The 26240-nt window shown below is 41.5% G+C and overlaps 1 protein-coding gene and 1 long non-coding RNA gene across 3 annotated transcripts in view; one reads left to right on the forward strand and one right to left on the reverse strand.

The window, feature by feature from the left end:
* Window positions 1-2234: 2234 nt before the first annotated feature.
* Window positions 2235-25797, reverse strand: LOC118294675 (glutamate receptor ionotropic, kainate 1). 2 transcript variants are annotated; one of them, XM_035621664.2, is made up of 16 exons: window positions 24624-25797; window positions 16955-17122; window positions 16558-16815; window positions 12707-12888; window positions 12094-12147; window positions 11487-11660; window positions 10548-10691; window positions 6626-6733; window positions 5976-6017; window positions 5506-5619; window positions 5218-5421; window positions 4904-5127; window positions 4481-4599; window positions 4177-4394; window positions 3434-3659; window positions 2235-3273 (listed from the first exon to the last, which is right to left on the reverse strand). In XM_035621664.2, the coding sequence occupies exons 1-16, from the start codon at window positions 24706-24708 to the stop codon at window positions 2984-2986; spliced, it is 2610 nt and encodes an 869-aa protein (XP_035477557.2). In that variant the 5' UTR covers window positions 24709-25797; the 3' UTR covers window positions 2235-2983. The 2 variants fall into 2 exon arrangements, with proteins under 2 accessions (XP_035477557.2, XP_035477558.2); XM_035621665.2 differs by lacking the exon at window positions 5976-6017 and having other exon boundaries at window positions 24624-25209.
* Window positions 14536-26240, forward strand: part of LOC118294801 — a 34276-nt gene continuing 22571 nt past the window's right edge. Inside the window, exon 1 of the long non-coding RNA XR_004788060.2 lies at window positions 14536-15022. This is a non-coding gene — a long non-coding RNA (uncharacterized LOC118294801). The remainder of the gene's footprint in view (window positions 15023-26240) is intronic.

Consider the following 26240-nt stretch of genomic DNA (forward strand, 5'->3'; position numbering starts at 1 on the left):
GAGCTGTCAAAGAAGTCGCGCCCTGTCGGATAGCGACCATTTAACCGGCCGTGGAGAATTTTGTCAGAATCTCCTCTGCACTTCTGCCAGGAGTGTTTGTTTTTAATGGAGTGCTGTGAGAGTTGGATGAATCATTGGGAATTTCTTCAGGGGATGAGTGCAAAAATCAAACTTAAAGGTAATTATCCTTCGAAGCAAAGTCACCCACTGTAGGTGATTGGTGTTCGCTGGTGTTGATTATAATAACCAGAATTAATAGTAACACAATATTGCACCCACAGTTACTTGTTTCTTTCATGTTATTTAGAACAAATTATCTCTTCTGATTCCACTGATTCTTTTGATTTGAAAACAATCTGAACAATTAATGCATTTCCAACTAAACCGTGAGCGTCGGTTACAAATCGTAGTCAGTTTTGTCAAAAGGTGAGCAGTTCACTTGAACCACTATACCGAAGCAGGCTCATGGCTCTATGAACAGTTTGAGCAAATATATGGGACTCACTTTTATTAATAAGCGTGTATGAAATGCATAGAACAGCATTTAAATAAGTGTAATTTAAAAACTCAGTATTTACGAAATGTGCAGACCAACTCCTTTTCTTTTTTTAACGTTGTTATTCATCATAGAGGAACAATGTGTTATCTGCTCTCTTCTTGGCTTGAATTTGTCTCCGTCTCAGAACACAAATTATAGAAGCAAAATCTGTAAAAATAAAAAAAGAAACAAAAGAAAAGGAACGAAAAAACACAACATCTAACCGTTGTCAGGTCAAAATCAAACAAACCATTGTACTTTTAACTGAAGCACTAAAAACAGCTGAGTTCCAGGGGATTTTCACGCGGCATCATACTTTTTCTTTGAGACAACTCAAATGAAAATGGAACAGTTTAGTGTTTGCCACTCAGCACTGAGCGCTGCAGAAGTCTGTAATCTCTTGTTTGATGATTTTTTTTCTCAGGACTTGAGAAAAAATGAGTCAGAATATGTGTCTCCTTGTGTTGTCGGTGGGCCATCACACTCACAGTTGACCAATTTGAATTTAAATCTCACATTCACAGTTAAAACATAACTTCTGAAAAATCATACCAGTCTTATAGCCAGTGTCCTTGTGTGATGCTTTAGTGAATGCAGCACGAAACTCTACTTAGCGCCCGAAGCAATGCTGTCTGTGTGATGCATGAAATCATGTTGTATCTCAATAATCATCCCTATATATAATCATAATCAACTTTTCCATTTGCTAATTGATTCACTGTCAGAATGAATGATGTGGCATAGGACCAAGACAAAAAAACAAAGAGAAAAAAAAACAAATGTGACCCTGGACTGAACTTAATGTTTTTTGTTCATGGATCCCCGCTCAACTCTCCTTTAGTCTTAAGCGATGATCAAATCCTGTCTCACCATCTTGAATGCAACACAACGGAAATCCTACAATGCAGCGGCGAAACAAGAAGAATTTCATTACATCTGCAGGGCTTTTCTAATCTGCGTCTCGGGCCCTTGTGTTTATAATCCACTACCTAATGAGGATGTTACTTACAAGCCAAAGCCTGAGCAAGGCTCAAAAAGAGAAAAGTGATTCAGGGACGCCACTGCTGAGCTCGTGGAACGTGTCATCAGCCAGTGTGACGACCTAAGTGACCACCCACTCGACAATGAACACAGAGACCACCTCTTAATATCTGCCGCTCGGGGACTGATTGCTTTACATTCGGTGCATCGCTTGACCCCTTTCAGGTGATAGTTTTAAATGCATGACTGGATACACAGCTTTGCACTACTGATGGATGAATGTGGGCAAAAAGATTTGCAAATACAGAATAGCTGTACTTAGGGCTGCAAGCAACATCTATGTATGCCAAAAATCAGACCATACAGTGTTAAATGTTAATCTAAAGTGCAGGTCTTAAACGATAACAAGCAAACCTGGTGGTTGCGTAAGCCCTGTTTTGTGAGTGAGGGTCTCGTGAAAATTGTTCCGAAGAAAGGGCAAGAACAAACGCTTGAAAAAGAACCAAAATCAAAATTGAGAAAAATGGGAAAGCTACATTTTGATAGGCCTACGAGTTCTACAAGACTCCAGATCTTCTCGGTGTGACCCAGACGTCTTGTGGATGAAAATTAATTAATGTGCAATGATGTTTCCATGCAGCAAAGGGGAAAGGCTGTGCGTGCAGAAAAAGGGAGGCACCAAAACCAAAACGACCAGAAATAAAGGTAAAAGATGTTATGTTCGCACGTAACTTTATCATTCTGAAACAATTCCAACACGAGAGACTTAACATGCATGTTCATGAACTCAATGATATAAAAGAAAAACATCAGAAAAAAAATCTTTAGACATTAAGCAACTTGATGACATTTCTGAGGGAGCACTGGTCCATAAACAAATTGGAAACAACCGTCACTGAGTGAACCAAAAGATGCTCCGAAATACATGAGTACATACAAAAGTGGTAAGACATAGTGCTGTTAATGTCAGTGTCTGTGCGCTATGGATATGAAAATCGCAAACATTGCATAACAGAATCCTGTCAAACCTACTGCAAACCTAAATATACCACTCACCATCACTTTCCCACAATATAATGGCAATGACAATGACATTTCGTTTTCACACAAAAAAACAATGTTACAGTGTTACAGTATTTTTTTTTGTTTGAGAAAGGCCAAGATGGTCAAGTGTCATGATGTCAGACGTCGACGACCATCTGTCATCTTAGAAAGGGGTTTCAAATGTTTTTCTTCCAATCAGGACTAAAATGTTCATGTGCTCTACATCAAAAACTACTAAAAATACGAAACTCTGCGTTAAAAAGTTATCTGTTTTGATTGTAACAATGCAGTCCAACACATTCAGACTTCTTTTTTTTTTTGTGGCTGGCCCAGTGATTACTGCAGTCCCCCGACGACAACAATGACAAACGCAAATCTGTAGTAGGTTCATAACAGTCTCGGGATGAATCCCTCTGTGTGTTAATACTTGTTGTGCCATTCGCACTGGCCGACACTCACCTCCTCGATGTCCAGGTTTTTTCTGGATTTGTAAATAAACTCTCCGATCGCTACAAAAACCGAGAGGACCAGTCCAGCTGCCAGCACAATGAAGATCCCCCCTATGTTTTCCACACCCAGGGCACTGGCCTCTTTGCTGTCCTCCTCCGGGCAGCCATTGCCCCTCCACCATTTCTCCTTCATCATGTGCAGCTTCCCTTCCTCCTGCAGCTGCAAGATGGCGATGGTGACCTTGTCTCTGTAAGGGGAGCCTACAGTGGGAAACAGCGGCAGATTAAAGATGAATTATTACCGCTGCCATTACAAGCCGCATAACCTGCAGGTTTGTTGTTTTGTTGACATTTAGGGAGCAATCTGTTGATTACCGTAGTTATGATGACGTGTATCATTTGTGACTCTCGTGTCTCTTACCAATTGGGGTTCCCACTCCATAGCCCTTTGAATCGATCAAGCCTCCGATCTGTGTGAGGTTGCAGTTGCGCTGGCTGATGTACTCGATGCTGGTGGACTCCATCAGAAGAGCGTAGTCCGTGGTGAGGACCCTCTGAATCCCCTCCCGGTTGTTTTTCACCAGGGCTGTGTTTTTCCTGCTGCTCATGAATGCCCACATTTTCTCATAGGTTGAGATCTTGGATTTCTGTTGAACCAGAACAAGGATTTTTGGGAGTTTAAAACAGAACAGATGATGTCGATAGATCGGCCAGTGGTTGATGCTTGTTCCCGGCGTTTCAGAGACTGACATATCTGCTGACCGGAGCGATCATTTTGATGCACGGCAGGAGATGGGATGTGCAAATCTGCCAAGTTCATTCCGTTTCCACAGTGAATTTAGATGAACTGGTGGATGTGCTGCAAGCAAAACAATAAATCACTGCAATCTTTATGGGGAAAACTGCCCACAGGCTTTTGTTCGGCTCCATGTTTGAGGATGTTTCTAAACAGCTAACCTTTAACCTTACTCTTTTTCCCCCCGAACTCTGTTTTCTACCAACCCATCAGGCAGCACATATCATGCTATTGTAATGACTGAGGGCTGATGGCTCACGGGGAAAATGTGTCAGGCTAACTGGACTCAAAAGTAGTCTTCTTGTTTTGCAGCCCTCCCCCAATTTTTGCTCCATCACTTTGTCATTCGCTGCGGAAAGGAGTGTTACCTTAAAAAAGGTCATGGTGGAGCCGTCTCTCACAGCGCCGTACTCTATTTTGGTTTGCTTGGCCAAGTCATCCGCAGAGTCAATCGGCGAGTCCATTCTCTCCACAGTGAGGAAGGCAGCCAGGTTGGCAGTGTACGAGGAGATTATGATCAGGGTGAAGAACCACCATATGCCACCAACGATCCTGGTGGAGAGGGCCTTGGGCATCAGTTCGGATCCTGTGAGACAAAGGCACATGGTAGATCAACAATTCTACAAATATCATTCATATCATGATGAGCCCAGTTTAAAATAAATGGTATACCTTGCTGCATAAGTGCTCCAACTCCAAACCAGACACTATTTATGAGAGTGAAGTTGTTTTCAACCACGTCTGAGTCTGGGTTGCAGGGGTGTGGGTTGTACCACTCGTAGGGAGTGAACCTGAATGGGGAAGAATTAAACAGTCATAATTTATAGTGTAAAACCAAGACGAGACACATTTAGGTCTGTGGCAACAGGTCTAAATATTTAATCATTACTACCTGCATTTAACTTCTTTTCCAGCTCTTTTTCATGACATGCAGAAAATTTGTGTTGTGTTTGTGTTATGCCTTTTATATATAGAAAACTCAGTACAGGGAACAAGTTTAATGTGAAGTGATATTTTGCCAATAAGTGGCTTATTCGGTGAATATTACATATGCTAAACCCTGACACATTTGTGAGTCAAATCACATTGTTTTACCTTGCAATGACAAACAGCACGCAGCTGACACCGAGGCACGCCAGCAACACATACATCCAGATGTCAGGAGAGAGAGGGTTGAGGAAGGAGAAGACTCCCGGGTTGGTGCCGTTGGGTTTGTGGTAGAGGATGCTGATGCCCAGTGTCATGAAGGGCTTGGAGAAGTCTATCACCTTTTCCCTCACATATGTGATGGTGAGCGGAGCCACGGCCAGGTCAGCCACCTGGCACGGAACAGAATTGGCACTCAGCTGATACTGTCGCTCGCTCGAGTGGCTTTTTTCTCTGCCGGTAAAGAATTGATCGGCACTCACGTGATCGATGAGTTCCCGCACCATGCCGTTCCACTCCCCCTTGTCGTTCTGAGCTCCATATTTGCCGTCTGACACCAGCTTGACCTCATAGGAGAAGCCCAAAATGTTGGAGAGCTCTTTGAGCAGGTCGAGGCAGTAGCCCTCAAAGCGGTCGTTTCCATACAGCGGCTTATCGGATTTCTTGTACATGACATAAGGATTTTCCTTGAGAAAGACACAGATCATTAGTCTTCACAAAACATGCCTGATCAAAGTACTGTGCGATACAGATTTGACTTTCATCCGTACCAGAATGGTAGTGACAATGAGGGTCCTGTTGGCCATTGAGTCGGTCACATTGGTGGATGAGTCCTTGTTGCTTTCTGTTAAATTAAGGCCTGTCTGGGAGTTCCACACACCGATCTGTAAAGAATAACATATGAAAATAACCACACAGAATGATCTCTGATGACATCAAAGATCCAGAGCTGCCTGAGTCTCCTTCACATGATCGAGGTAAATAACACAAAGAAGGGCACATGAACGAGGACTGGGAACCACTGACATGATAAACAAATAGAGAGCAGAGGAAGGAAAATAGGGAAGGAACACTTAACACAATGTCCAGTAAAGAAATGTTGAACATTTCTTCCCACCAGAACCTAAAACTTATTTATAATGAACGGGGAGACGCCACAGAGAGCATCAGGTCGAAATATAGACACTTGTAAAACAGAGTCAGCATCCCTTTAGTCTGCCAGGGCAGCCAAAGTACAGACCTTTTTCCACACTTTATTCAGGCGGTTGTTCCCTGCGATCGTCTTGCAGAGATAATAAAGAGAAAGCATTATAATCACAGAGGCCTGAACGTGGAGAGAAGTACAACAGTGATGGTGAATGTTGGCTCTTGGAGCGGCACTGAAATGACAAATGCAAGTAAACGGTTCAAAAAAGTTCCTTTTTAGAGCGTCAATGGATTTGAAGATCTGTGTATTTTTCAGTGACTTTAAATTACATTAAAATGTTTTGTCATCATCTTACAAGTTTGGAAAAAAACAGTGGCCTTGTTTTTCTACTGGAATAGAGCTCTACTCAGATGTCTACAGCCTCTCCTGACAGTATAGACACGGGTCAGATGTTGAATTGAATAGATTTTTCTTTAAATTCAGTCACCACACATAGTACATAGACAGTGTAAACAAAGTCTCAACAGTCTTTGTCTGAACTCATTGATGAACAGGCTCAGGCAAAAGCAAAATGCGTACGGCATATATGGCTGCCTACTTTTTCTTAGCAATTGCAGCTACGCAACAGAGAAACCCTTGTAACCCTCAAACATAGCTTTGCAAACCAGGTTTCTAAAAACCAAAAGCGAATGACACATTAGTTATATTTATAGAAACACTTGTCCTGATGTTAGATAGCTCACCTTCTCCAGGCCGTCCTCCTTCAGGCTGATGACGTCTAAATCAAATTCTTTCCGCAGGCCGTCCGTCTTGTTTATAATTATTTGCCCCGTCAAGCCGTTCCATTGTACCTGTGGCGGAGAGGGGGCGGAAATCAAAACCAATGAATCCCTCATCTTTTATCGTCATACACATGAATGCCAAGTCAGACAGAAGCCTACGGGGCTACAATTCTCCATTAAGAAACAAACAATGACAGCGACTCACTGCATCCTAATGGCTATTTTCTTTTGGCTGCATCCTCAATGGAGACATTAAGTGTCTCTGAGTATAGAACACAGTGGACAGCGATGTAAATGGAGCAGGCAGCCTCGACCTCTGTCCGAGGGGAGAGCAGTGGGTGGGCCGCAGAGCTCAGAGATATTTGAAAGCAGTTGATAATGAAGTGAGCTCAGCTGAACAACAGTCGAGTTACATCTGCATTACCGACACCCGGAGAAATGAGCCGCAGCATCTCTATCCTCATATAACCCTGTATGGGAAGACGGCTCAGCTATAAATCAACACAGCCACCGGTTAAAGTAGGTGTGGGGGTCTCGGTTTCCAGTGAACGGGAGCGGAACATAACAGCCACAAAATGAATTGTCACTGTGTGACATTTATATTTTACAAGAATTTGTAGTGAAGCTCCTCTCAGAAGTAGAACACATTGGGGACACTGTGAGTGTGTCGTACTGGCACATGCTACCAACTGCCACAAATCAAACTCTGTGAATGAATAAATGGATTTTCAGGTGAGAGAAAAAAAAGATGCTTCCAAGTGAATAGTCCCTCACTGCAATAATCTAAAAAATCAGGGGTATCTAATTTCGTTTCACACAACACAAAGTGTGGGATTCTACAAAATACTCTCAAATATTCTTTTGTTAGAAATCAGTGACAGGTATATTAAGAGATACGGTGACTCTTTGTAATTCATCACTTTGTTCTCTCTGTCCTCAAACAGAAAGGTGCATCACTTTGTGAGTCCGTTTACATCTGAGAAAATAATTCTATTCAGTCCACGGGAGCCAAAACACATGTGTCCTCTCTGTGCCATTATTATGAGCGACAAGCAATCAATGATATGACGTTGAGAGTGAAGTTCATCCAACTCAATCATGCTTTTGTTCTATATGACTTCACAAGCTTTGAGTCAAAGGTTTGGTTCTGAACAAAGAGAAATGCACATTGACAGAAGTGCAGTAGTGCACATTGGAACTCAGGCGCACGATCACAGTATTTAAGTTTAAACCAGACATCGTAGAGTTTCTAAGATCAGTTTCCCATGAAACCGTCCTCAGCATCCACGCACAGTTACAGGGTATCATTCGGTGAAGTTGCTCTTTGATTAGTCCGCTTTACGCGGTCTTATTGCACACATCTGTGAGGCCTACATGACCCCTAAATCCAGATTTATTCCTGCCATTAAGTCGCCCTTTTAAATCCTCACCAATCAAAACCGTCTCCGTCGCGACCATGTGTTGGTTTCATTACTGTACACGTAGCGATGACAGGAATCTTCTCGGATTGCAGAGTCCAGATGATATCGGAATGAGATTTCAATACAGCACTGAAACCTCGCTGGACATCCATTGATATACAGTTAGTGAAGAAAAAACGGTCAAAACATTTGGATAAGAAAAGAAAAAAACCCCACTCTCCTCCTGCAAGCCCACAGAAACAAACTTGTTCTGCCTCCGTTCATTTGAGGGAAACAGTCAAGTGCATAAAGCTGAACTTGATGGTCTTCAACTTTTTTTTCCCAAATCGCAACTCTTAGTTTGGATTATGAGACACTGTGTTGATTCCATCATTTTCCGTGGCCTCCCCCACAAGAGCAGAGTGTAGGCCGAGCCACGGAGAAGATCCCCTGGATCTAATGTCTTCCTCGTGGGTCTTAAGGGACCAAACCAGTTCTCTCGCATGTTTTTATCCAGTTAACTTCAATTCTCTATGCCATGCTGGTGTGGTCATTTTGCAAAGCATATATTATTTTTTTCTCCCATAGTGTATTTTACACCATGCAGGCAGCCGCTGGTTTCTGTTCAATATCAAATTCATTTAGAAGAGACTTGTATATTACTTGCGATACATGCTCCACCACAGTAAACACCATGTTTATAATTTCATAAATAAATTCATATCATGGTTTCTACCAGTTGCGTTTAAATGTTGCCTGTTTTCCTGCCAGACAGTTTTCTCAAAGCCTTCCCACTGAAGGCTATAACTGACTGTTGTTTATAGTATAAGCTTTGAAAATATATCAGCTGGCAATGTAAAATATGTCGTCCGAAATGATTTTTTAGAAATGGACAGAAACATGGAAATGAATTAGTGCACTGCTACAATCACAGCCTGAAAATACTTGAGAGGCTGGAGGACGTTGTGTTCATTGAGTGTAAGACTGAGCACAGAGCAATGCGCTGTTCACCACTGGTAGGTAAGAAGATCATATTTTATACTTCAGTGTGTTTATGTAAAATAAATGCTGATCACAAGTCCAATTATGAAAAAAATCTCCAACCTCACAGAGCGTACATCTGGGAGGTTCATTTACTCCCACTCTCTGGCGTCGCCTGTGTCCTTCAACACTCTGTCCCCACTCACAAACGAAGACACTCATTTGTCAAAGAAACACATACAGTAATTAGAGAGAGCAGTATATAACAAAGGTGCCTATTGAAAACCCCGGAGCCAAGACTGTACGTATTTGTGCGGTTCTGCATTTTACTTGTCCAGACTCTGAGCTTCAGCACGTCCAAGTCGAACTAGAATAACAGATATTATATTACAGTGATGTTTACATTAGTATGTGAGGGATATAAAGCCCTTTTAACACAGAGTGCCCAAAGTCTAGGGGTTCAAAAGTAATTGGACAGCCGCTCACAAAGTCAAACAAAAATGCTGGTATTAAATATTTAGCAGAGTGTGGTTTGTATTCAATGACAGCCTGAAGTCGTCGACCCACAGACATCAGCGTACGCTCTGTGTCCTCCTCCTCGATGCTCTCCCCGGCCTTCGGCGCTGCCACCATCAGCTCTCGCTCGTTGTGGCGTCTCGCCGCCTGTAGTCTGCTTCTTCAAGCAAGCGAAGAGCGGTGGAGGAGATTCCACCTCTTCACCCTGAAAAGCCCTTCGGCCGCTTTGGCCGTTTGGATGGTGATGGCCGATGGTGCGTTGGGCTGAATCTCAGCACACAGAAGAAACCACCACCATGTTTGACAGATGACGTGGTGGCTCTTGGTCATCAGCTTTCACCATATATTTTTTCACCGTTTGATAGAGGATGGTTTGTGTTTTATCAGCTCATGAAGTTTTCTTCCAGAAACAGATTTCTTTAAATGAATGGTGCCTTAATGTTTCTCAGGTTTAACAGGGTTTTTTTGCATCTTGTGCTGACGAGGATCTCTGACGTCTTAGTCCCGGAGAGCATTCTTGCTGCGCAGTCATAAAGAGGTTTTGCTGCTGCTTTTTTGGCGGGGGGGGTCATCCACAAGACTTGTGCTCCACAATCTTCCAGGTCAATGGAAGACAGGTCAGACCATTTCCTAGTTTTTATTTCTAGAACATACACAACTGTTGATTTTAGCAAACCGACCTTTGATATGTTTTCGCCTTTTCAGATTCATACAGATCTATGAAACCATAAGAGAATAGCTGCAGATCTCAGTGGACAGCCATTTGACAACCCACCAATCTGAGAAACCTCCAGCATGCAAGCGCATGGCGTCAATCCCTGTCTCCTGAGAGACATTGTTTTGAATATGACCGCTCACCGCGTCTGATCCAACTCCATTGTTTCTGCTCCCGCACTCGAGTAAAACGAAAGGAAAGGCAGCGGGCGGTGAAACGGACGGATGGATGGAGGGGAGGAGGGTGTCACACATTCACGAAGCCAACTCACATCTTTGAGCATGTTCATGAAGCGCGATCCAAAGCGCCAGGGTTTGTGTCGGTGGCACTGGAGGGAGCTGACGGTGATCTGGGCGGCGCGTTGCGAGGCGGCGGCCACCATGTAGACGGCGTCGTGCATCAGAGCCGCTTCGGTCTGCGAGAGAAACGCGGTCGTCACAAATCACACGTCATGCAATTATCATACGTGCACATATGGTCTCTCAAAGCATGTACTCCCCCCTGGCCCCAACCCCCATAAAAAGTGCAGCGCTACTTTTAGAAACTACATGGAGAGCAATCAAACAGGCAAGAACAGTCGGCCACGGTGAGCACAATTCGATGAGTAATTTTATCCAAAGTACCTTTCTGATTGTACGGACAATCGGAAAGCAACACGGGGGCACGATGGAGAGCTGCGATTAAATCTGGGCGAAGGTCTCATGCAGTTTCCTATAAAGTAGGCGACACGTCCACACGTTCATATACAAAGTCTCTCAGGGATTGTTTCTGTATCGAGAGAATGGCCTCATTTGATATTAGGGAACAGGTTCGACCGAGTGTAAGTGAATAAAATGTCACATCTGAGATTCATTCGTGGAGCCAATCCCAGCTGAGGATGGGGGCGGGAGGCGGGACACATGGAGTTTTGGAGGGGAATTATATGTATTCCTTTACTCTTCCAAAAAACTGAAAGTTTAATAACTGTAATCAAGATTGTCCGAGCACACACGGGGTTCCTGATGCGTAAGCATGAAAACGCGCTGCCAACTTTTAACTGCTGACAAGCTTGTAAACTGTCACTCTCCGTTGTCCAGTTTTAAAGAGATTTCCTGACACCTGGTGACCACGGCGCCTACAGTAGGCACACGTGCCGCCTTGCAGTTGATCGACTGAAATATTGTGACCAGACCTGCGGAGCCGATAGTCGAAAAGGCAAAAGGGAACTCACGGTCATCATCCCCTCCATCATTCCGGTCTCAGCTTTGGAGGGGGCCTGCAGTCGTTCCATGGCCCACCTCTCCACCACTGTGGCCACCTGGGGGCTGTCGATGTTGAGCAGCCTGAACCCCGTCATGTTGACCCCGCTGTAGCGGTACGGCTCCAGGTCGAGGGCAAACAGGTCCTGTGGAGGGGAAGAAAGCGACGACGTCAGTGCCGAATTAATGCTCTTGTGCTTAAAAGAGGATGTGACTCACTCGGCAAGGGTAAAGGCACAGCTGATTAAAAACAGTGGAACCCTATAATACTATGGATTTATGCCAAGGACACTGAAAACACCCAGCAATCTTACTATAAAACCACAGATGTTTGAGTTCATCTGCATAATCTTGATCTCCCAACGGAATCTCACTCCTCTGAATTTTCCCGGGATAAGAGGACACTTCATTTCCACAATGGACCAGCCAGTGCTTGTGCGGCGTTCTGAAAACGCACACGCATCCGCCAGTTTCAACGCTAAACCGCAAGAGTCGACGTTCCAGTGCAGGCGTGTTAAATGAAGCAAGCCAACGTGTGTTCCTGAGATCAGAGACGTTTAGGACAGGTGGTTTTCTCACCAGTGTGGTGAAGAAGAAGTGGTAGTATTCAGTCATCATCCCCATGGACAAGATCTAAAAAGGATGAGAGAAGGAAAGAGCGGTGTCGAGTTTCCACTTCATTTGTAGATTCACACCACATTTTTTTGCTCCCGCCAGTAAAAAAAATAAATCTTCTCTTCCCCCTAATGCCACATTTATATTTATATCCTTCATTTTTGGGGGGATTTGCTCATTATTTATTGTTTGAATTGGTGCAAATTAACAAGTACTCATGTGACAATTTGCTTTTTGTTAGTGTAGTGTCCGATTCATCTTGTGTGCAGCTTCCTGGTCTAAATGTGTATGTCTGGCTCAGAAATAGGCTCTGCTTGGATTTGGAAATGAACATAGGATTTCTGAAGGGGATAGAATTTGACTAATCTTGCACATGGTAAATATTAAACCAGCAAGCAATGAAGAAGTGGAAAAAAACTGATCGCGTTGAAAAATTTAAATTGGATCTCCTATGTTAACAGTGGGTTTCTGACAGAATGTTTTATTTCAGGTTTGGAGTTATGAACTAAACACCGAGGTCAATGACCTCTGCCAAGCGTAGACTACTAGCGCGATGGTAGATGTCGGTGGTATTGACCTGCTTGAGGACATCAGCAGATGTCTGGTAGGAGCAGTCGAAGATGACATAGAACTCCTTCCCCTTCTTCATCTCTTTCAGCAGAGGGCGGGCGTCTTTACTTCCTGTTGGCAGCTGGCGGATCTTGATTTTAATGCTGTATCTGGACGGAGCTTTGATCAACTCTTGCAAACGGATCAGCCCTTCGACGAAAAGAGACGACCACTGTTAGACTCAACAACCACATGTTTAAAACAAAGTCACCCTCTGAAGGTATTTTAACAGATTCAATATAAAAAAAAGAAAGTGGGCTTCCAATCAGTTGTGCAATTTGGGAAAGGCTGTAGAATTTAAACAAAATGTTTTGAGATTTGAGTGTTAAGGTTTTATTTTATTTGCAGAAATGCATCTGCTTCATTGACTGGTTATTACTGTCTCAATAGCTACTGTAATTAATATGGTTATGTTTAGGTGGCTTTTGTCAGGACAGAAAAAAAATGTTTATAGGCCCCCGATAAAATCCACCAAAAACGTTCATCGTTCTCATTTACCCAACATGCACAATGTCAGTGTTTCCCTGCTGATAGATCATATTAAGAGGAGCAAAGAACTTTGACTTTAGTAAATGTCAGTTATGCAGGACTACACATGATTTCAGCATATATACTCTAGATCATTCTGTTTGCACAAAACAAAATAACCCAGGAGTTTTAGTTATCGGTACACTGTCAATTTCATGGCACAAATAATAAATATGTGCAGACAAACAGATTTGTGTTCTATAAATCTTCAATAAAAACAAATGTTATCATCCAGTACAGTAACCATTTATGCAGGACACGAAACCCACAGAACATAATTTCACCGATGCTACAGTCATATATGGCAGAGATAGGTTTGTGCCATCACACTGTGGCTGTGACCAAAGAACAATCAACGAAAATATTTTCATTATAATTTTGCTGAGCTCATCTTTTGACGGCGTCGGTTTGGTTAGCATGCGTCTTGTGTCTTTGCTTTGGCGCCATTTAATTTGATATTGCAGTACAACATTGTGACCACTAGAGGGTCAATGAATTGTTATGAAAACATCTCTGTTCAATTGAATGCAGCAGCACAGTGGAGTAAAAACAATTCAACATTTCAGAATATTTTCTGTCAGCTCGTTTCGGATGGATTCTGGTTGGTCACTCTATTTTGAAAATGTTGATGGGAAGCGTGAGGACGCAATGAGGTTTGCAATGACGCTAACTTGGCTAATTTAGTCGTGCAGTTCCATTGAGTGACGGCTAGAGGGCAGTAGACAAATATAATTAGATACAACAGTGATTTCTGTAGGGACAGACAGCTAAAGAAACTTTCTCACACGGCTTTACGTTGGTCGACTGAATGTTGAGTTGGGTGTAGTTTTCTGTTCTGTTTCTGTAACGTTTCATTTTTTTGTTCACATCTGATCACAAGTTGTGTGACTTTGAAAATATTCAATGGAAGTCCACGTGTTCATTGTTGGTGTTTATACATTCAGATATATGTGTATTGTCACATCATGCCCCTCTGCTGTCAGTTCCAATGTGATTAATCCGTAAGAGATTTGCTCCTAAATATTTAAAAAACGATTGTCATATCCTGCTGCATTATGTATTTGTTTCACTGTGAAACTGCGTTTTACCGCCCTCTATCGGCCAGGGCGACAACATCGACTAATTTAAATGCGTTAAGCTAGCGTCAGTACAAGCGTATCACAATGACCGCTTTTTTCAAAATAAAAGTTCGCATTCAACTAAAGCGTCGACTCCACTACGAGAGCGGATGTTGCACACGGCGCAGGTGTAGCGGTCCCGTGTGTGATTGGCAGGTGCAGGTGTGTGTCGAAGTCGCATCGCCGCATGACGCACGACGCCAAGCGACATGTTTGCAGAAATGTAAATGTCATTCCTGTGCACACAAGTCAGGTTCTCCAGCCGAACCTTTCATTCATTTATTTCTCATTGGGGCTCGGCAACGTTCGCACACGGCAGCTCTTTAATGCGGCCAGAGGCACGCGCGTGCCGGGGGCGGCGGCTCCGCGCGGCGACGGCGACGGCGGGAGATTTAACGCGGCGCGCGGGATTGTCAACGTAACAACAGCTGGACGTTACGGTACTCCGCCGGATGCTTGACAGCCAGACTTGCGGAAGAGATATTATCTCTCTGCCCTGCCTGGACACCGCCGCCATCACAATGTATTGCAGTGTAATCGGCGGATGCACAGGGACGAACTCTCTGCGGAGTGTGACCCCGTGACCTGCTGGAGGGCGTCGATGAGAACACGAGGTCGAAGAAGAAGCTTCTCTAAAGGTAAGAACCGTCCCGTCTGGCGTGTGTGTGTGTGTGTGTGTGTGTGTGTGTATTCTGGTAGGGATGCCAGTGGAGATATTTGATATTTTTAATATTCTTTTTATATGACATTCAAGTCCACTTTGGTTGTTATGCTCAGTTGTTGTTGTTGTTGTTGTTGTTGTTGTTGTGATTCCTCCAGTCTCACACAACCCTGTGTAAGGTGTTCCGCTCTTCTGACATTGATTCATACGCTTTCTGCCACTGGACGATGGTCAGTGCAGCCATTCTGTTTGGTCACTCTATTTTGAAAACGTTGCCGGGAAGCGTGAGGACGCAATGAGGTTCGCAATGGCGCTAACTTGGCTAATTTAGTCGTGCAGTTCCATCGAGTGACAGCTAGAGGGCAGTAGACGTAATTAGATACGACAGTGATTTCTATAGGGACGGACAGCCAGCATCGTTGGCTAATGTGCTAGCGTTACTTACTCTTGATGAATGTCATTAATAATCTCCACATCTAAGAAACTTTCTCACACAGCTTTACGTTGGTCGACTTAATGTTGAGTTGGGTGTAGTTTCTGTTCTGTTTCTGCAACGTTTCATTCTTTTGTTTATGTCTGACCACAAGTTGTGTGACTTTGAAAATATTCAGTGGAAGTCCACGTGTTCATTGTTGGTGTTTATACATTCAGATATCTGTATTGTCACATCATGCCCCTCTGCTGTCAGTTCCAATGTGATTAATCCAATGAGATTTGCTCCTAAACATTAAAAAATTATTGTCATATCATGCTGCATTATGTATTTGTTTCATCACTGTGAAACTGCGTCCACTTCACTTTGATACTGTGAAATGCCATTTTAAGATATTTACATCGACCTTCAAATATATAAATAAAGTGGACATAATACTACAATACCTAGGTGCAGTCCAACAGCAGCACAAACTACAGCCTCCAAAATCACAATAAACGAGTCTCTATAAAAACAGTATAACTCATGGGTATGTCCAGTAAATCGGCAACGGTTTAAAAACCCATGAGACTTTCTGGAGGTGTTGATGACAGTGTAAGCTAAATTTTATTGAAAATGTGACCTTTTTTTCCCTGTTCAACTGATATTGTTATAATCAATCACAAGGTTGTAATTTTTATATAATTCTGTTTATGGAAAGTATGGAAAACAGCTTGAAAAGAGATGAGAACCATTTCATCCTTGAGCTGTATTTAGTGTGATATGGCCAGTCATTGTAACAGATTTCCTTCTTTTCTATGACGATGCGGCTCAAAACTGGGACGATTTGACCTGAACTTACCCCTTCACACGGTAGAGTTTACTATACAGTAGAGTTTTCGTCAGCTTGTTGGCACATTTTTTACATTTAGTCATGTGACTGTGTTTCGATAACAAAGTGTACGTGCTTCCTGCTGTGTTTCGTACATCACACTTGTGCCGGTGGTGTGTTTTCATGCTTCACTGCTGCTTTGATAACTGAATGTCCCTCTGGGATTAACGCCGCATGTCTCCCGACATCCCACCTCATCCTCACTCACCAGTTGCGTCCTCGTAGACCACAGTGACCGTCTTCCACTTGTAGTACTGCACTATGTCCAACACAGCGCGGCTTATGGAGGCGTATTCTGGGTAGAGGTTGATGAAGAAGCTGTCTTTGTTGTCCACTGAAGGGTGTTTCCAGCGAGTCTGGATGTGGGGGACTTCCAGGGCGTTACAGATGGACTGGACCGCGCTCACGGATGAGCTGTGAGAGGGGCCGAACACGGCCCCGACACCAAGAGCCAACTGGTCGCAGGCTGCAGCAAGGAAACAGAAAGTGGACAGAGGAAATAACGAATGACTGCACCAAACAGGAGAGGCACCAGAGTCGGCGACAACCATTGAATTGATTCTTCAACTCGTATGGCTTTCACAATGAAATGGCACGATCCTTACCTTTTCTTGAGGCCTCAAAGCTGTCGAATAGGTTTATTCTCTGGATGTCGTAGGTCAACGTGGTGTTTGGCATTAAGGTCCGGTTCCTGTTAATGTTGGTAACGGCAAATTTAAAGGCCAGTTCTTCAACACTTATGGGCTCATTTTCAAGTGTCTCAAAGATGCCGCCTGTAGGAAGAGGAGAAGCAGGGATTGGTGAGATTAACCTGATCAAACCGAAGTAATTGACTTCACACAGCAAAGTTTTATTATCTTTTTTAAATATTTTGTTTTATAAAATGTTATCACAATTACATCCAGTTGCATAATTAGGAACGACGTCCTATGTCCGTCTATCTAATCATACTACTGGTTGAGATTTAATCTCATTCAGAGAAAAGCTTTACGGTCTTCACTCTATTTTCGTGGCCTGAATTTCACAAGCTGACACACTTTTATAAAAGTGTGGGATGATTCAGTTTGTTGTTACACATTCAGTTGATTACAGTGCCGCAGCTAATGCATCAAGAGAGATAACACATCCAATAATACATCATCGTCATCATGGCAGATATTTAAATCCTCCTTCTGTCTTTTTAACGTCAAAAAAGTAATTAACTCCAGCTCGACAGATAATAAGCTGTATTGTTTCACCTCATATTTGCAATCTTTTTTATTTCCCTTCTCTAGACAACAGGATGAAATCTTACTTCTGCTCAGACTGCCAAAACAACCTGGCAATGAAAACCTGTCTTGACTCCTGACCCATAACAAATATCTAATACTTTACTCTCCAAATACCTACCTACTGTGTGCGTTCTAGCAGATTTACTTATTAATTGGGGTCCGACCTTTTTTCTATTTTGATGTATTGATTAATTGATATAAACAAAGGCTTTGAAGTGTCACTGTTCATAGAAACTGCTCCACTGTCCCTTCATATTACACTGGAAGAGAAGAGGGAGTCTAATTCATGCTTCAGTGGATTAACTGAGCCACTCTTTTTTCATGTCAAAACTATATTGTAAGACTAAGCATCATTTTTCATTTACTAAAACATACTTAATCATCAGGCATGCAAGGAGGATTTCTGCATCATGTCTGTCTCCCCAGTAATTATTTTGAGTGCTGAAACGGAGCACTTTTCATAACAAAATCAGGTTTAACTACATTCAACAAATAATTACTTTCATGATTGTTTAATTGATTATAATGTTTTTATCAATTAATTCATAATTTCATTCATAATTTTTGCGACGGAGTATTAGGGCCACATAAAGGGAAAAAAATAACAGATTTCAAGAATAAAGTTGTAATAGTATGAGAACAAAAAGTTGTAATATTACAAGAAACGTCTTAATATAATGGCAATTATGGCAATTTCAATCCAGAAAGATGACCGGTCTAGCATGCAATGACTGGCAATATGGCCATATATTACTCCAGCCAGGCATGAGCACTGCATACAGTGTTTTATGTTTCACTTACATAAAGCAACGCATGAAAAACAATAGGATTAAGGCCAGAAAAACACTGGATTGTCACCAACTGCACTGGGTGGGCAGAGTCGTGTGAGACGTGGTGTCTTCATCTCTGCTGAAAATGCCCCAGCACGTCGATTTCACTCGAGTCTTTCAGATGTAAATGATTAAAAACATCTGGGCCGTCACTGATGGGATTTCTGCAATAATGCATGTCAGGGTGATATGTATGTTCTCACTACAGTGACAATCACGAGCGCAGACGGGACACGAGGCCAGTTCTGAGCAGGCAGGCCAAGTTTGTTTCTGTCCTGAAACAGATGTTAAATAAACGGTTTTCTAGTTTGCCACATTCACCTGGTTTTCCTCAAAACAAAACAAAGTAAAGGAAGGTACTTTCTCATCCATTTAAATTATTTAATGAATAGTTACATTAACCATGAACACCAATCATTAAGAAACGATTTCACTTTTGCAATAGTTTGCAAATGACCTCACTTCAACACAGAGGCTGCGCATGGCAATAGGTCATTGCCGTCTCTAACAGTCTTTGAAGAATTGCCTGTGAAATTTTGATTGATTTGGGAGGAGAAAGGGCTTTTAAAAAGATCCCCTTGAGACCTTGATTGTGAATGACCTTTTTCTTTGGTGTAGCATAGCCTCAAACCCCAAACTGAGAGGGCTTTGTCTGGACTCCCTGCTCACTAAAAGCATGCTTGAAAGTGCCAATCCTAATTATGGTTATCAAGCCTGAGTGGGCAGCTGCTGGGACCTGTTAAAAGTCCTCAGTTCTGTCTGCTGAAATATGAAATACTCAGGCAAAATAATGGTAACCCTCTATTAATTTTGCCAAGGAAATACATTCCACTGCAGCATCTTTGATGTGTCTTTGAAGTTGTTTTGAATTTAAAAAAGTGACATTAACACGAGTTTTGACCAGCCCGTCTTGATTTTAATTTGCTTGAAGTGCAGAGGCTGCAGCAAATGTCACAGGCCTCATTAAGAATTCAGCAACAAAATTATTCAAGTGGCAACATCACTGCATCATTTCCGATCAGTGATTTACGTTTTCTCATACCCAAACAAGGCTGCAAAATTAGACGGTCCATTATTTCACAAGAGGTAAAAATAGCTGCTGCTGTTTAGAATTTCTGATTTACATTTTTTGTAGCTGGCTTAAAATCATACTGGCGTCCTAATGGCATTCTAATGCAAGAGCTCAAAATGCAGCCACATGTACTTTACGAATCTGCAAAGAATGTTTAATAAAATAATACAAAAGAAATAGCATTGATTAATGAAAAAAAATATCTACTTAAATGTCATGAGGGAAAATTAGCTGATAAATTCAGCATTTATCAGCTGCTTTTAATTATATGCTGATATGACACAACAGCTCCTTCTGTTAAATGTACTTAGAGTAATTAATGTTGCCTAATTAAAAAAAACACAAACAGCAATTATTTTATAAAACCTATGTCAAAATAAAAAAAATTAAAAACTCAGACGTATTAGCAGCTGTCAGACTGTGGCTACAACCACTGACATGTCAGTATGAGCGCTGTGTAGAATCAGACATGTTTGGTTAAGCTTTTATATTTGAAATGACCTATATGAACAGTTTACAGACAATCTTTATTGTCAGCTCAAGGGGAGTTTTTTTTTATTGCGCTGTTCATTTATTTATTCCCTCTTTGAATCTTGCTTGACAGGCGCGTCTCACAATGAAAGAAAACACATTTATCTCTCCTCTCATTTCCACTTGACATAAGATCTTTCTTTTTTTTGTTAAAGTTTAATGAGTTTCTTGATTCCCAGACATCGACCCTTGGGAGTCTGTGTGATCAGCTTGAAGAGCGCTGGTCCACCTCGGCAAAATACGCTACTAGGAAATATTTGTATTGTTTAAAGAAGCTGAAATCTTTTTAACGACACACATTATTAATATACTGTACCCAAGATGGATAAACACTAAATCAGGAAATGACTAATCCATCTGCATGCTTGGTTATTGTGCAGCAGAGAGCTAAGCTCAACGATACTGTTAATATTACCGTCATGACCATCATCAGCCATCCAGACATATGGAGTGAAGTAGCAACAGTATTCATGTTTGGAAAATTTATTTCAAATAAGCTTCTATATTCATGTGATTGAAAACCGAGGCAGGAAATCATAGTCTTATCTCTACAGGCATTTTCAATTAAAAGACCTCACAAAACACTATGAACATATCACCAGAAAATAATTAAGTTTGTCTCTACCCCAGGCTCCAACAATTATTGACCAATTAGACTGGGTCAACTTTGAAGTGCAGGGCAGTAATTATAGATTTCATCTGCCTTTCAGGCCGACTTTTTAAGGTTGAACAAACAATCTCTGAATCATCCCCGATACGTGGAAATTAACCAGCTTCGATCACAGTTTATTACAATATTTCATCTCCATCTCTTTTGGTGGATCCAAACAGGCACAAATGTTGAGGTCATAACATCATCGCTGCTTTTCGAATTGGAGCCCAGCAAGATACTGGTATTAATATTTTAAAGTTTAAAGAATAGAATTTAGCAGGCAACATTAATTATCTGACATGGATATATATGTAAAAATTCTCGATACCTTAATTTTGTAATTCAAGTATTGTGACCAAAATCCATACTGACATACTGATCATGTCACATACCTTCGGCTTATTGCTCATTGATCGCCACCCATTATGTTGAAAAAAATATCTTAAATAATTTGACTAGCTTTACTTCAGATAACCAATAACCTTGAAAAAAACAATAAAAAAAAGTTTAGATTTGAACATTTAATATCGTTACTTATTTCAGACATCGGTCGCATAAGTCATAATAATTGGTGAAATTATTTTAAAAAGTAAAAATTGATAAAGGTGTATAGTAAATATATTGAAGAAATTAATCCTCTGTGTACAAAACCTGACTCATCTCTGCAACTCCAAAAATGGGTCATGAGATCATGGCTGCATCTTTATATTCTGCACTCTTCTGCATTCACATAATAGAGGATGACAAACCCAAAATCGCTTCCATTTTCATTCGATGCAGATAAAATGGGGAATTAGCCTCTCACACGTTCTGTTTGCAGATGACACACGGATCAATGCACTCACTCAATAGGCTATTAGCAAGCTGATGTACAAGAAAGGTAGAGCTTTCTTGGATAATTCACACTCAAGTAATTACAGGTTTTGAACTTAGAGGTACAGGTAAAACTATAAAGTAAGAAAAATCCATCCATATTCAACCTTCAAAAATGAAACAAACGTACAAGCACAGCTCCTTTTGCAAGAGAAGCCGTGTCATTATATTAACTGTCATTCTATTTTATCACTGCTTAATGATTAATGCAATCTAGAAAGAAAAGACAAATGAAAACTATTGCTATAGTTACCATTAATTACTTTCCAATATAATTTTCAGGATCACTGAGCTTCCATCTAATCTTTAATAGGCCAGACAATGCTGTGGGGTGATGCATGCTAGGAGGTCACAAAAACAAAAGCTTCTGCTCGTGCTGCAAGCAAATTATGATAAAAACCCTTAGGCAATGCTTTTTTTTCTTTTTAAATAGTCTTCTGTTCCCCCTTCAGTGCAGAGAGCAAGAAAAATAAGGTTTGAGTTCATTTAGCTGGATCTTTAAAAAAAAAAAATATCCAGAAAACCCAAAGTAAGAAAGAGTTTAATATAAACAAACTGATCTTTAAAACCCCGATTCTCATCTGTGATTTTGTGACTCTGCAATATCACATGAAGGAGACTCTTTTAAAGCAGAGGAACACAATGACGTAGTGTTTTGCTGTCTCCCCTTTCCCCATCCGGGGCCAGTTCCCAGTGAGAACCCCCCACCCGCCCCACAACACAACACCACCAGCACCACTCAAACCTGGGCCCATGCCAGACTGTGAATGAATAAGGAGGCCCTAACCAGTCTACTATCTTCGTTTGATGTGGAGCACTGAGGTTTCTCTGTTTGGAGGATAGCTGCGTGTGACCCACCAACAAAACATTTAGACCGAGGGAATAATAAATCTGCATCAATATATCTGGAGAGTTCACCTAATTTAATAAAAACGGTGAACTGCCAGTCACACCTTTCACAACACGGGGTTCAGTCATTAATAAACAAATTAGATACCACCTATGCATAAAGAATTCCATTAAGAGGAAACGGGAATTTAGCAAACAGCTAGAAAAAGAAAAAAGTGCAGGCCAAGCCACAAGCTGCTGCCTCTGTGCTCTCCCCAATGATGCGATTTGGTCGCTGCCTAAGTACCAAATTTGGGGAAAGAGACTTTATGCATAAAGAAGATTAGTGTTAGTTGTTTAAGGGCTTGCAGTGGAAGATTTACCATTATTACCGACCCCAGTGAAAAGAGTGAAAGCTGAATACAATCTGATGCCAACACTTGCTAAGACAGAGAAATGTTAATTGAACCAAGCCACACACCATATGGGAGAGATTATCATGGGCGCGGGTCATGAAGAGAATGACAGAGATTAGATGGGCTAGGAGAGTGATAGATGATTGAGAAAGATTAACGATATATTGCACAGATCGGGACCGGGAGGGAACAGGGAGGTGGCACCAGCCTATTAGCCTTCATAGTTATGCAACGCCACAAGTCTGATTGTTTAAGTCTTTGGAAGTAGAGCAAATTTGGAATAATACAGTTGCCCTGGGCATTGAGCAGAGCAGAGTCCTGAAGCCTACATTTTAAAGAAGCCATTTCTGTGATGCAATCTTCGAACCCATGAGAGGTAAAGTGACTGTCCAATGGTAGAGGAGCAGAGTGCAAACATCGGCTCGTTGTAACAAAGTTACATCAGAAATCAAAGGGGTGTTTTTGGAGCAGAAGCTCATTTTGTCTAAACGCAAGTGCAGTGTAGAGTTGAAAGCAGAGTTCTTGTCAATTCTCAAAGGCTTAACGGAAAACGTTGGACTCGGAGTCCAACAGTCGACAATTCCCAGATGCCCTTGGCTATCATACATACAGTATATGCTTCTCATCTAAATGACCGTAACTTTGTCAGGCAGATGAGGAGCCAAATAGAACAAAGTCCCACCCTTCATTCTTCAGCTCTGTATCCATTTCACGTCAGTCTGTGCCAAAGACATTGTCATGCCAACAGTGCATGCTTTCAGATGCAGCAGTTGACCAACTAATCACTCATCTGCCAACAGAGAGAGAGAGAGAGAGAGAGAGAGAGAGAGAGAGAGAGAGAGAGAGAGAGAGAGAGAGAGAGAGAGAGAGAGAGAGAGAGAGAGAGAGAGAGAGAGAGAGAGAGAGAGAGAGAGAGAGAGAGAGAGAGAGAGAGAGAGAGAGAGAGAGAGAGAGAGAGAGAGAGAGAGAGAGAGGGAGGGAGAGGCGGGGGGGCTGGCATTGGCCAACCATACTGGATTAACATGATTTTGATGAAAACAGAGTTGTGGACAACCAGCACTCTGCCCTCAGTACCTCCCTTTTTTGATAAAAACCCAAACAAATAAATAAATATAAATAATCTCGTAATGACATATATAAAGGCACTGTACAAACATAAAAAAACTAGTGGGAAATGTCTCTCAAGGACAACATTTTGCATTGATGCTCATCAGATCAGGATTGAATGACACAGGCCCACACACTTTGCCATACTATACTTTACTATTCAGAATACTGATGATACAATTGTAAAATTGAAAGATTGTTATGAGACAACAGCATACAACATTTAACAGCTGTAGGAACATTGAAAGAATTAAATGGTTTGTTTTGGTTGATGGCGTTAGGAGTCAAAGGTTATCCTGCAGCTGCTGAATTACCTACAGCAACTGAGCTGCACTATTGCCATGAATAGATATCCTCGCACGACATCCACATGTATAATCTCAGCATTTATTATCGTGGTTGCCTTTGATTAAATAGAATGGTTGTTTGGTCATGTTTAGAAAGAATAGAAAATACGTGCTCCATAGGCACACGAAGAGATTAAAAAATAACAAACATTATGGTAATGATTTCTTTTAAATTACAGATACAAGCGAGAGCGCATTATCAATTTCAATGGGAAATGAGCATCAATCTAACTCTTGTAATCACAGGGTTTATGAAAACAGGTGATGTTCGCACAGTGACAATGTGTACATTAACTGTAAATAGGAACATAGCTAACACAAAAATATCTGACAATCTCAGCACTCACCAATTCTCAGGACTTGCTGCGAAGTGAGCCAAAACTCTGCCATAAAGTACAGCAGTGAAAATAACAGTCCCTTCCTTTTCGCCATGGTCCTCCCTCAGAAGTCGAATTTAACATTGATGTCAGTTACTCTGCCCTCGGTAATTCATGCTGATAACTCGCCAGTCCTTGTATCCGTAACAAAAATAAACTGGCATCCGACCCACATCCATTCCTCACACATTGTGATGAGAAAAAAGACGACAAAAAAAACAAAAACACACTCCACTTGCAGTTGTCACAGATCAAATGAACTCCAGTTTTCCCATTCTAAAATCCGTCATGTGCCAGTTATGTTTTTGCTTCCCATATTCACTGGCCAGACATCCCTGTTAACATGTTTTTTTCCCGGTGCACACTTGAATTGTAGACTGCAACTGAGGAGGAGGACCGTGAACTGTGCTCCTGCTGTCAAGATTGCAAGAGTAGAAAGCGGCACTTCTGGTTCCACCTTTCAAAGTAAAGGCTGAATTTGCATCAATGGAGGGAAAAAAAACTCTATTTTAAGCAAACGAAACGAGTGAAATTTGTATTCACATAATTTTCCTATGAATATTTTTTAGATGTTTCTCATTTCTTCCAGATCATCGCCTGACCGTTAATTAAACTTTTTTTTCCCAGTGCAGTACAAATATATATTTTCAGATTTTGAATAATCTATACAACTAATTCCCATTCAATCAAAATGTCTTGTTTGTGATTCTAATTCCCCAATCCCTGAACCTTAAAGTATGACAATAATCTGTCTACATGTCTGCAGCTGCTCTTTCAATTAAAAAATGTAATAATGCTCTTATCATGAAATCCAGCTGGCTCCCTTTCTGGTCTGACTCTTGCTGTTTTTGGCTGACTTGACACAACTGAGCATCCCTCCCGTGCAGGCACTCAATTGAGGACACAGCCAAGCCGCTGATCCGCAAACATGGATACGTCCTGAAGATTAACTTCAAATCTGGCAACGTTCGACCTCGACAACGTCTTTGCTTTGGTACACCGAGGAATGATTAAATCTTTGCTCCAGTCCTGATGGAAATGCAAATCTAATCTTCGAACTGGTCAGTGTCGTTCCCTTGAAGATTAACTACCTCAAACTGTTTATTTGACACGGTCTCATAGTAAAATAAAATGTGTTCACATTAGCTTAATCCACTTTGCCTAATTCCTTTAAGCAGAGTGGTTTGCAATGAACGTTAAACACTTTTGTGTCACTGATGCGTTACAGGTTATAAGCAACCGGAGAAGCCGATGAGGCTCCAAACCACTTCGCTAATCAAGGGAAAAACATCAGGAGTGGGATGATATTTTTTGGGATTAGTGTAATCTCAATCTTATTTAATTCCCCAGAATTAGATACTGATTGTCAAGAATCATAATCAATATACACCCTGACAGCAGGAATATCCTCAATTGGAGTTTTCTGTGGAAAAAAATATTGCAGTAATACACAATGTGTAGCAGGGTAAACTATAAATTAAGAATATAGCATTATTTTTTTTACATTAGAAACCCAGTTTAATGTTAGTAAAACTATGTTTTCATAGAAAAAAACATTCCCTAATGATGTTGAAAGTCAAGAATTCA

Source organism: Scophthalmus maximus, chromosome 11 (genome assembly GCF_022379125.1).
Source record: "Scophthalmus maximus strain ysfricsl-2021 chromosome 11, ASM2237912v1, whole genome shotgun sequence".
In the NCBI taxonomy this organism is placed as follows: Eukaryota; Metazoa; Chordata; class Actinopteri; order Pleuronectiformes; family Scophthalmidae; genus Scophthalmus; species Scophthalmus maximus.

Coding starts and splice junctions, on each gene's coding strand:
- LOC118294675 (XM_035621664.2), bottom strand. CDS start 24,708: ATGGCGAAAAGGAAGGGACTGTTATTTTCACTGCTGTACTTTATGGCA. Junction 12,148..12,706: donor CTGCTGATGTCCTCAAGCAG/GTCAATACCACC, acceptor CATCCTTTTTAG/ATCTTGTCCATGGGGATGAT. Junction 6,018..6,625: donor AGGAGGACGGCCTGGAGAAG/GTGAGCTATCTA, acceptor TATCTCTGCAAG/ACGATCGCAGGGAACAACCG.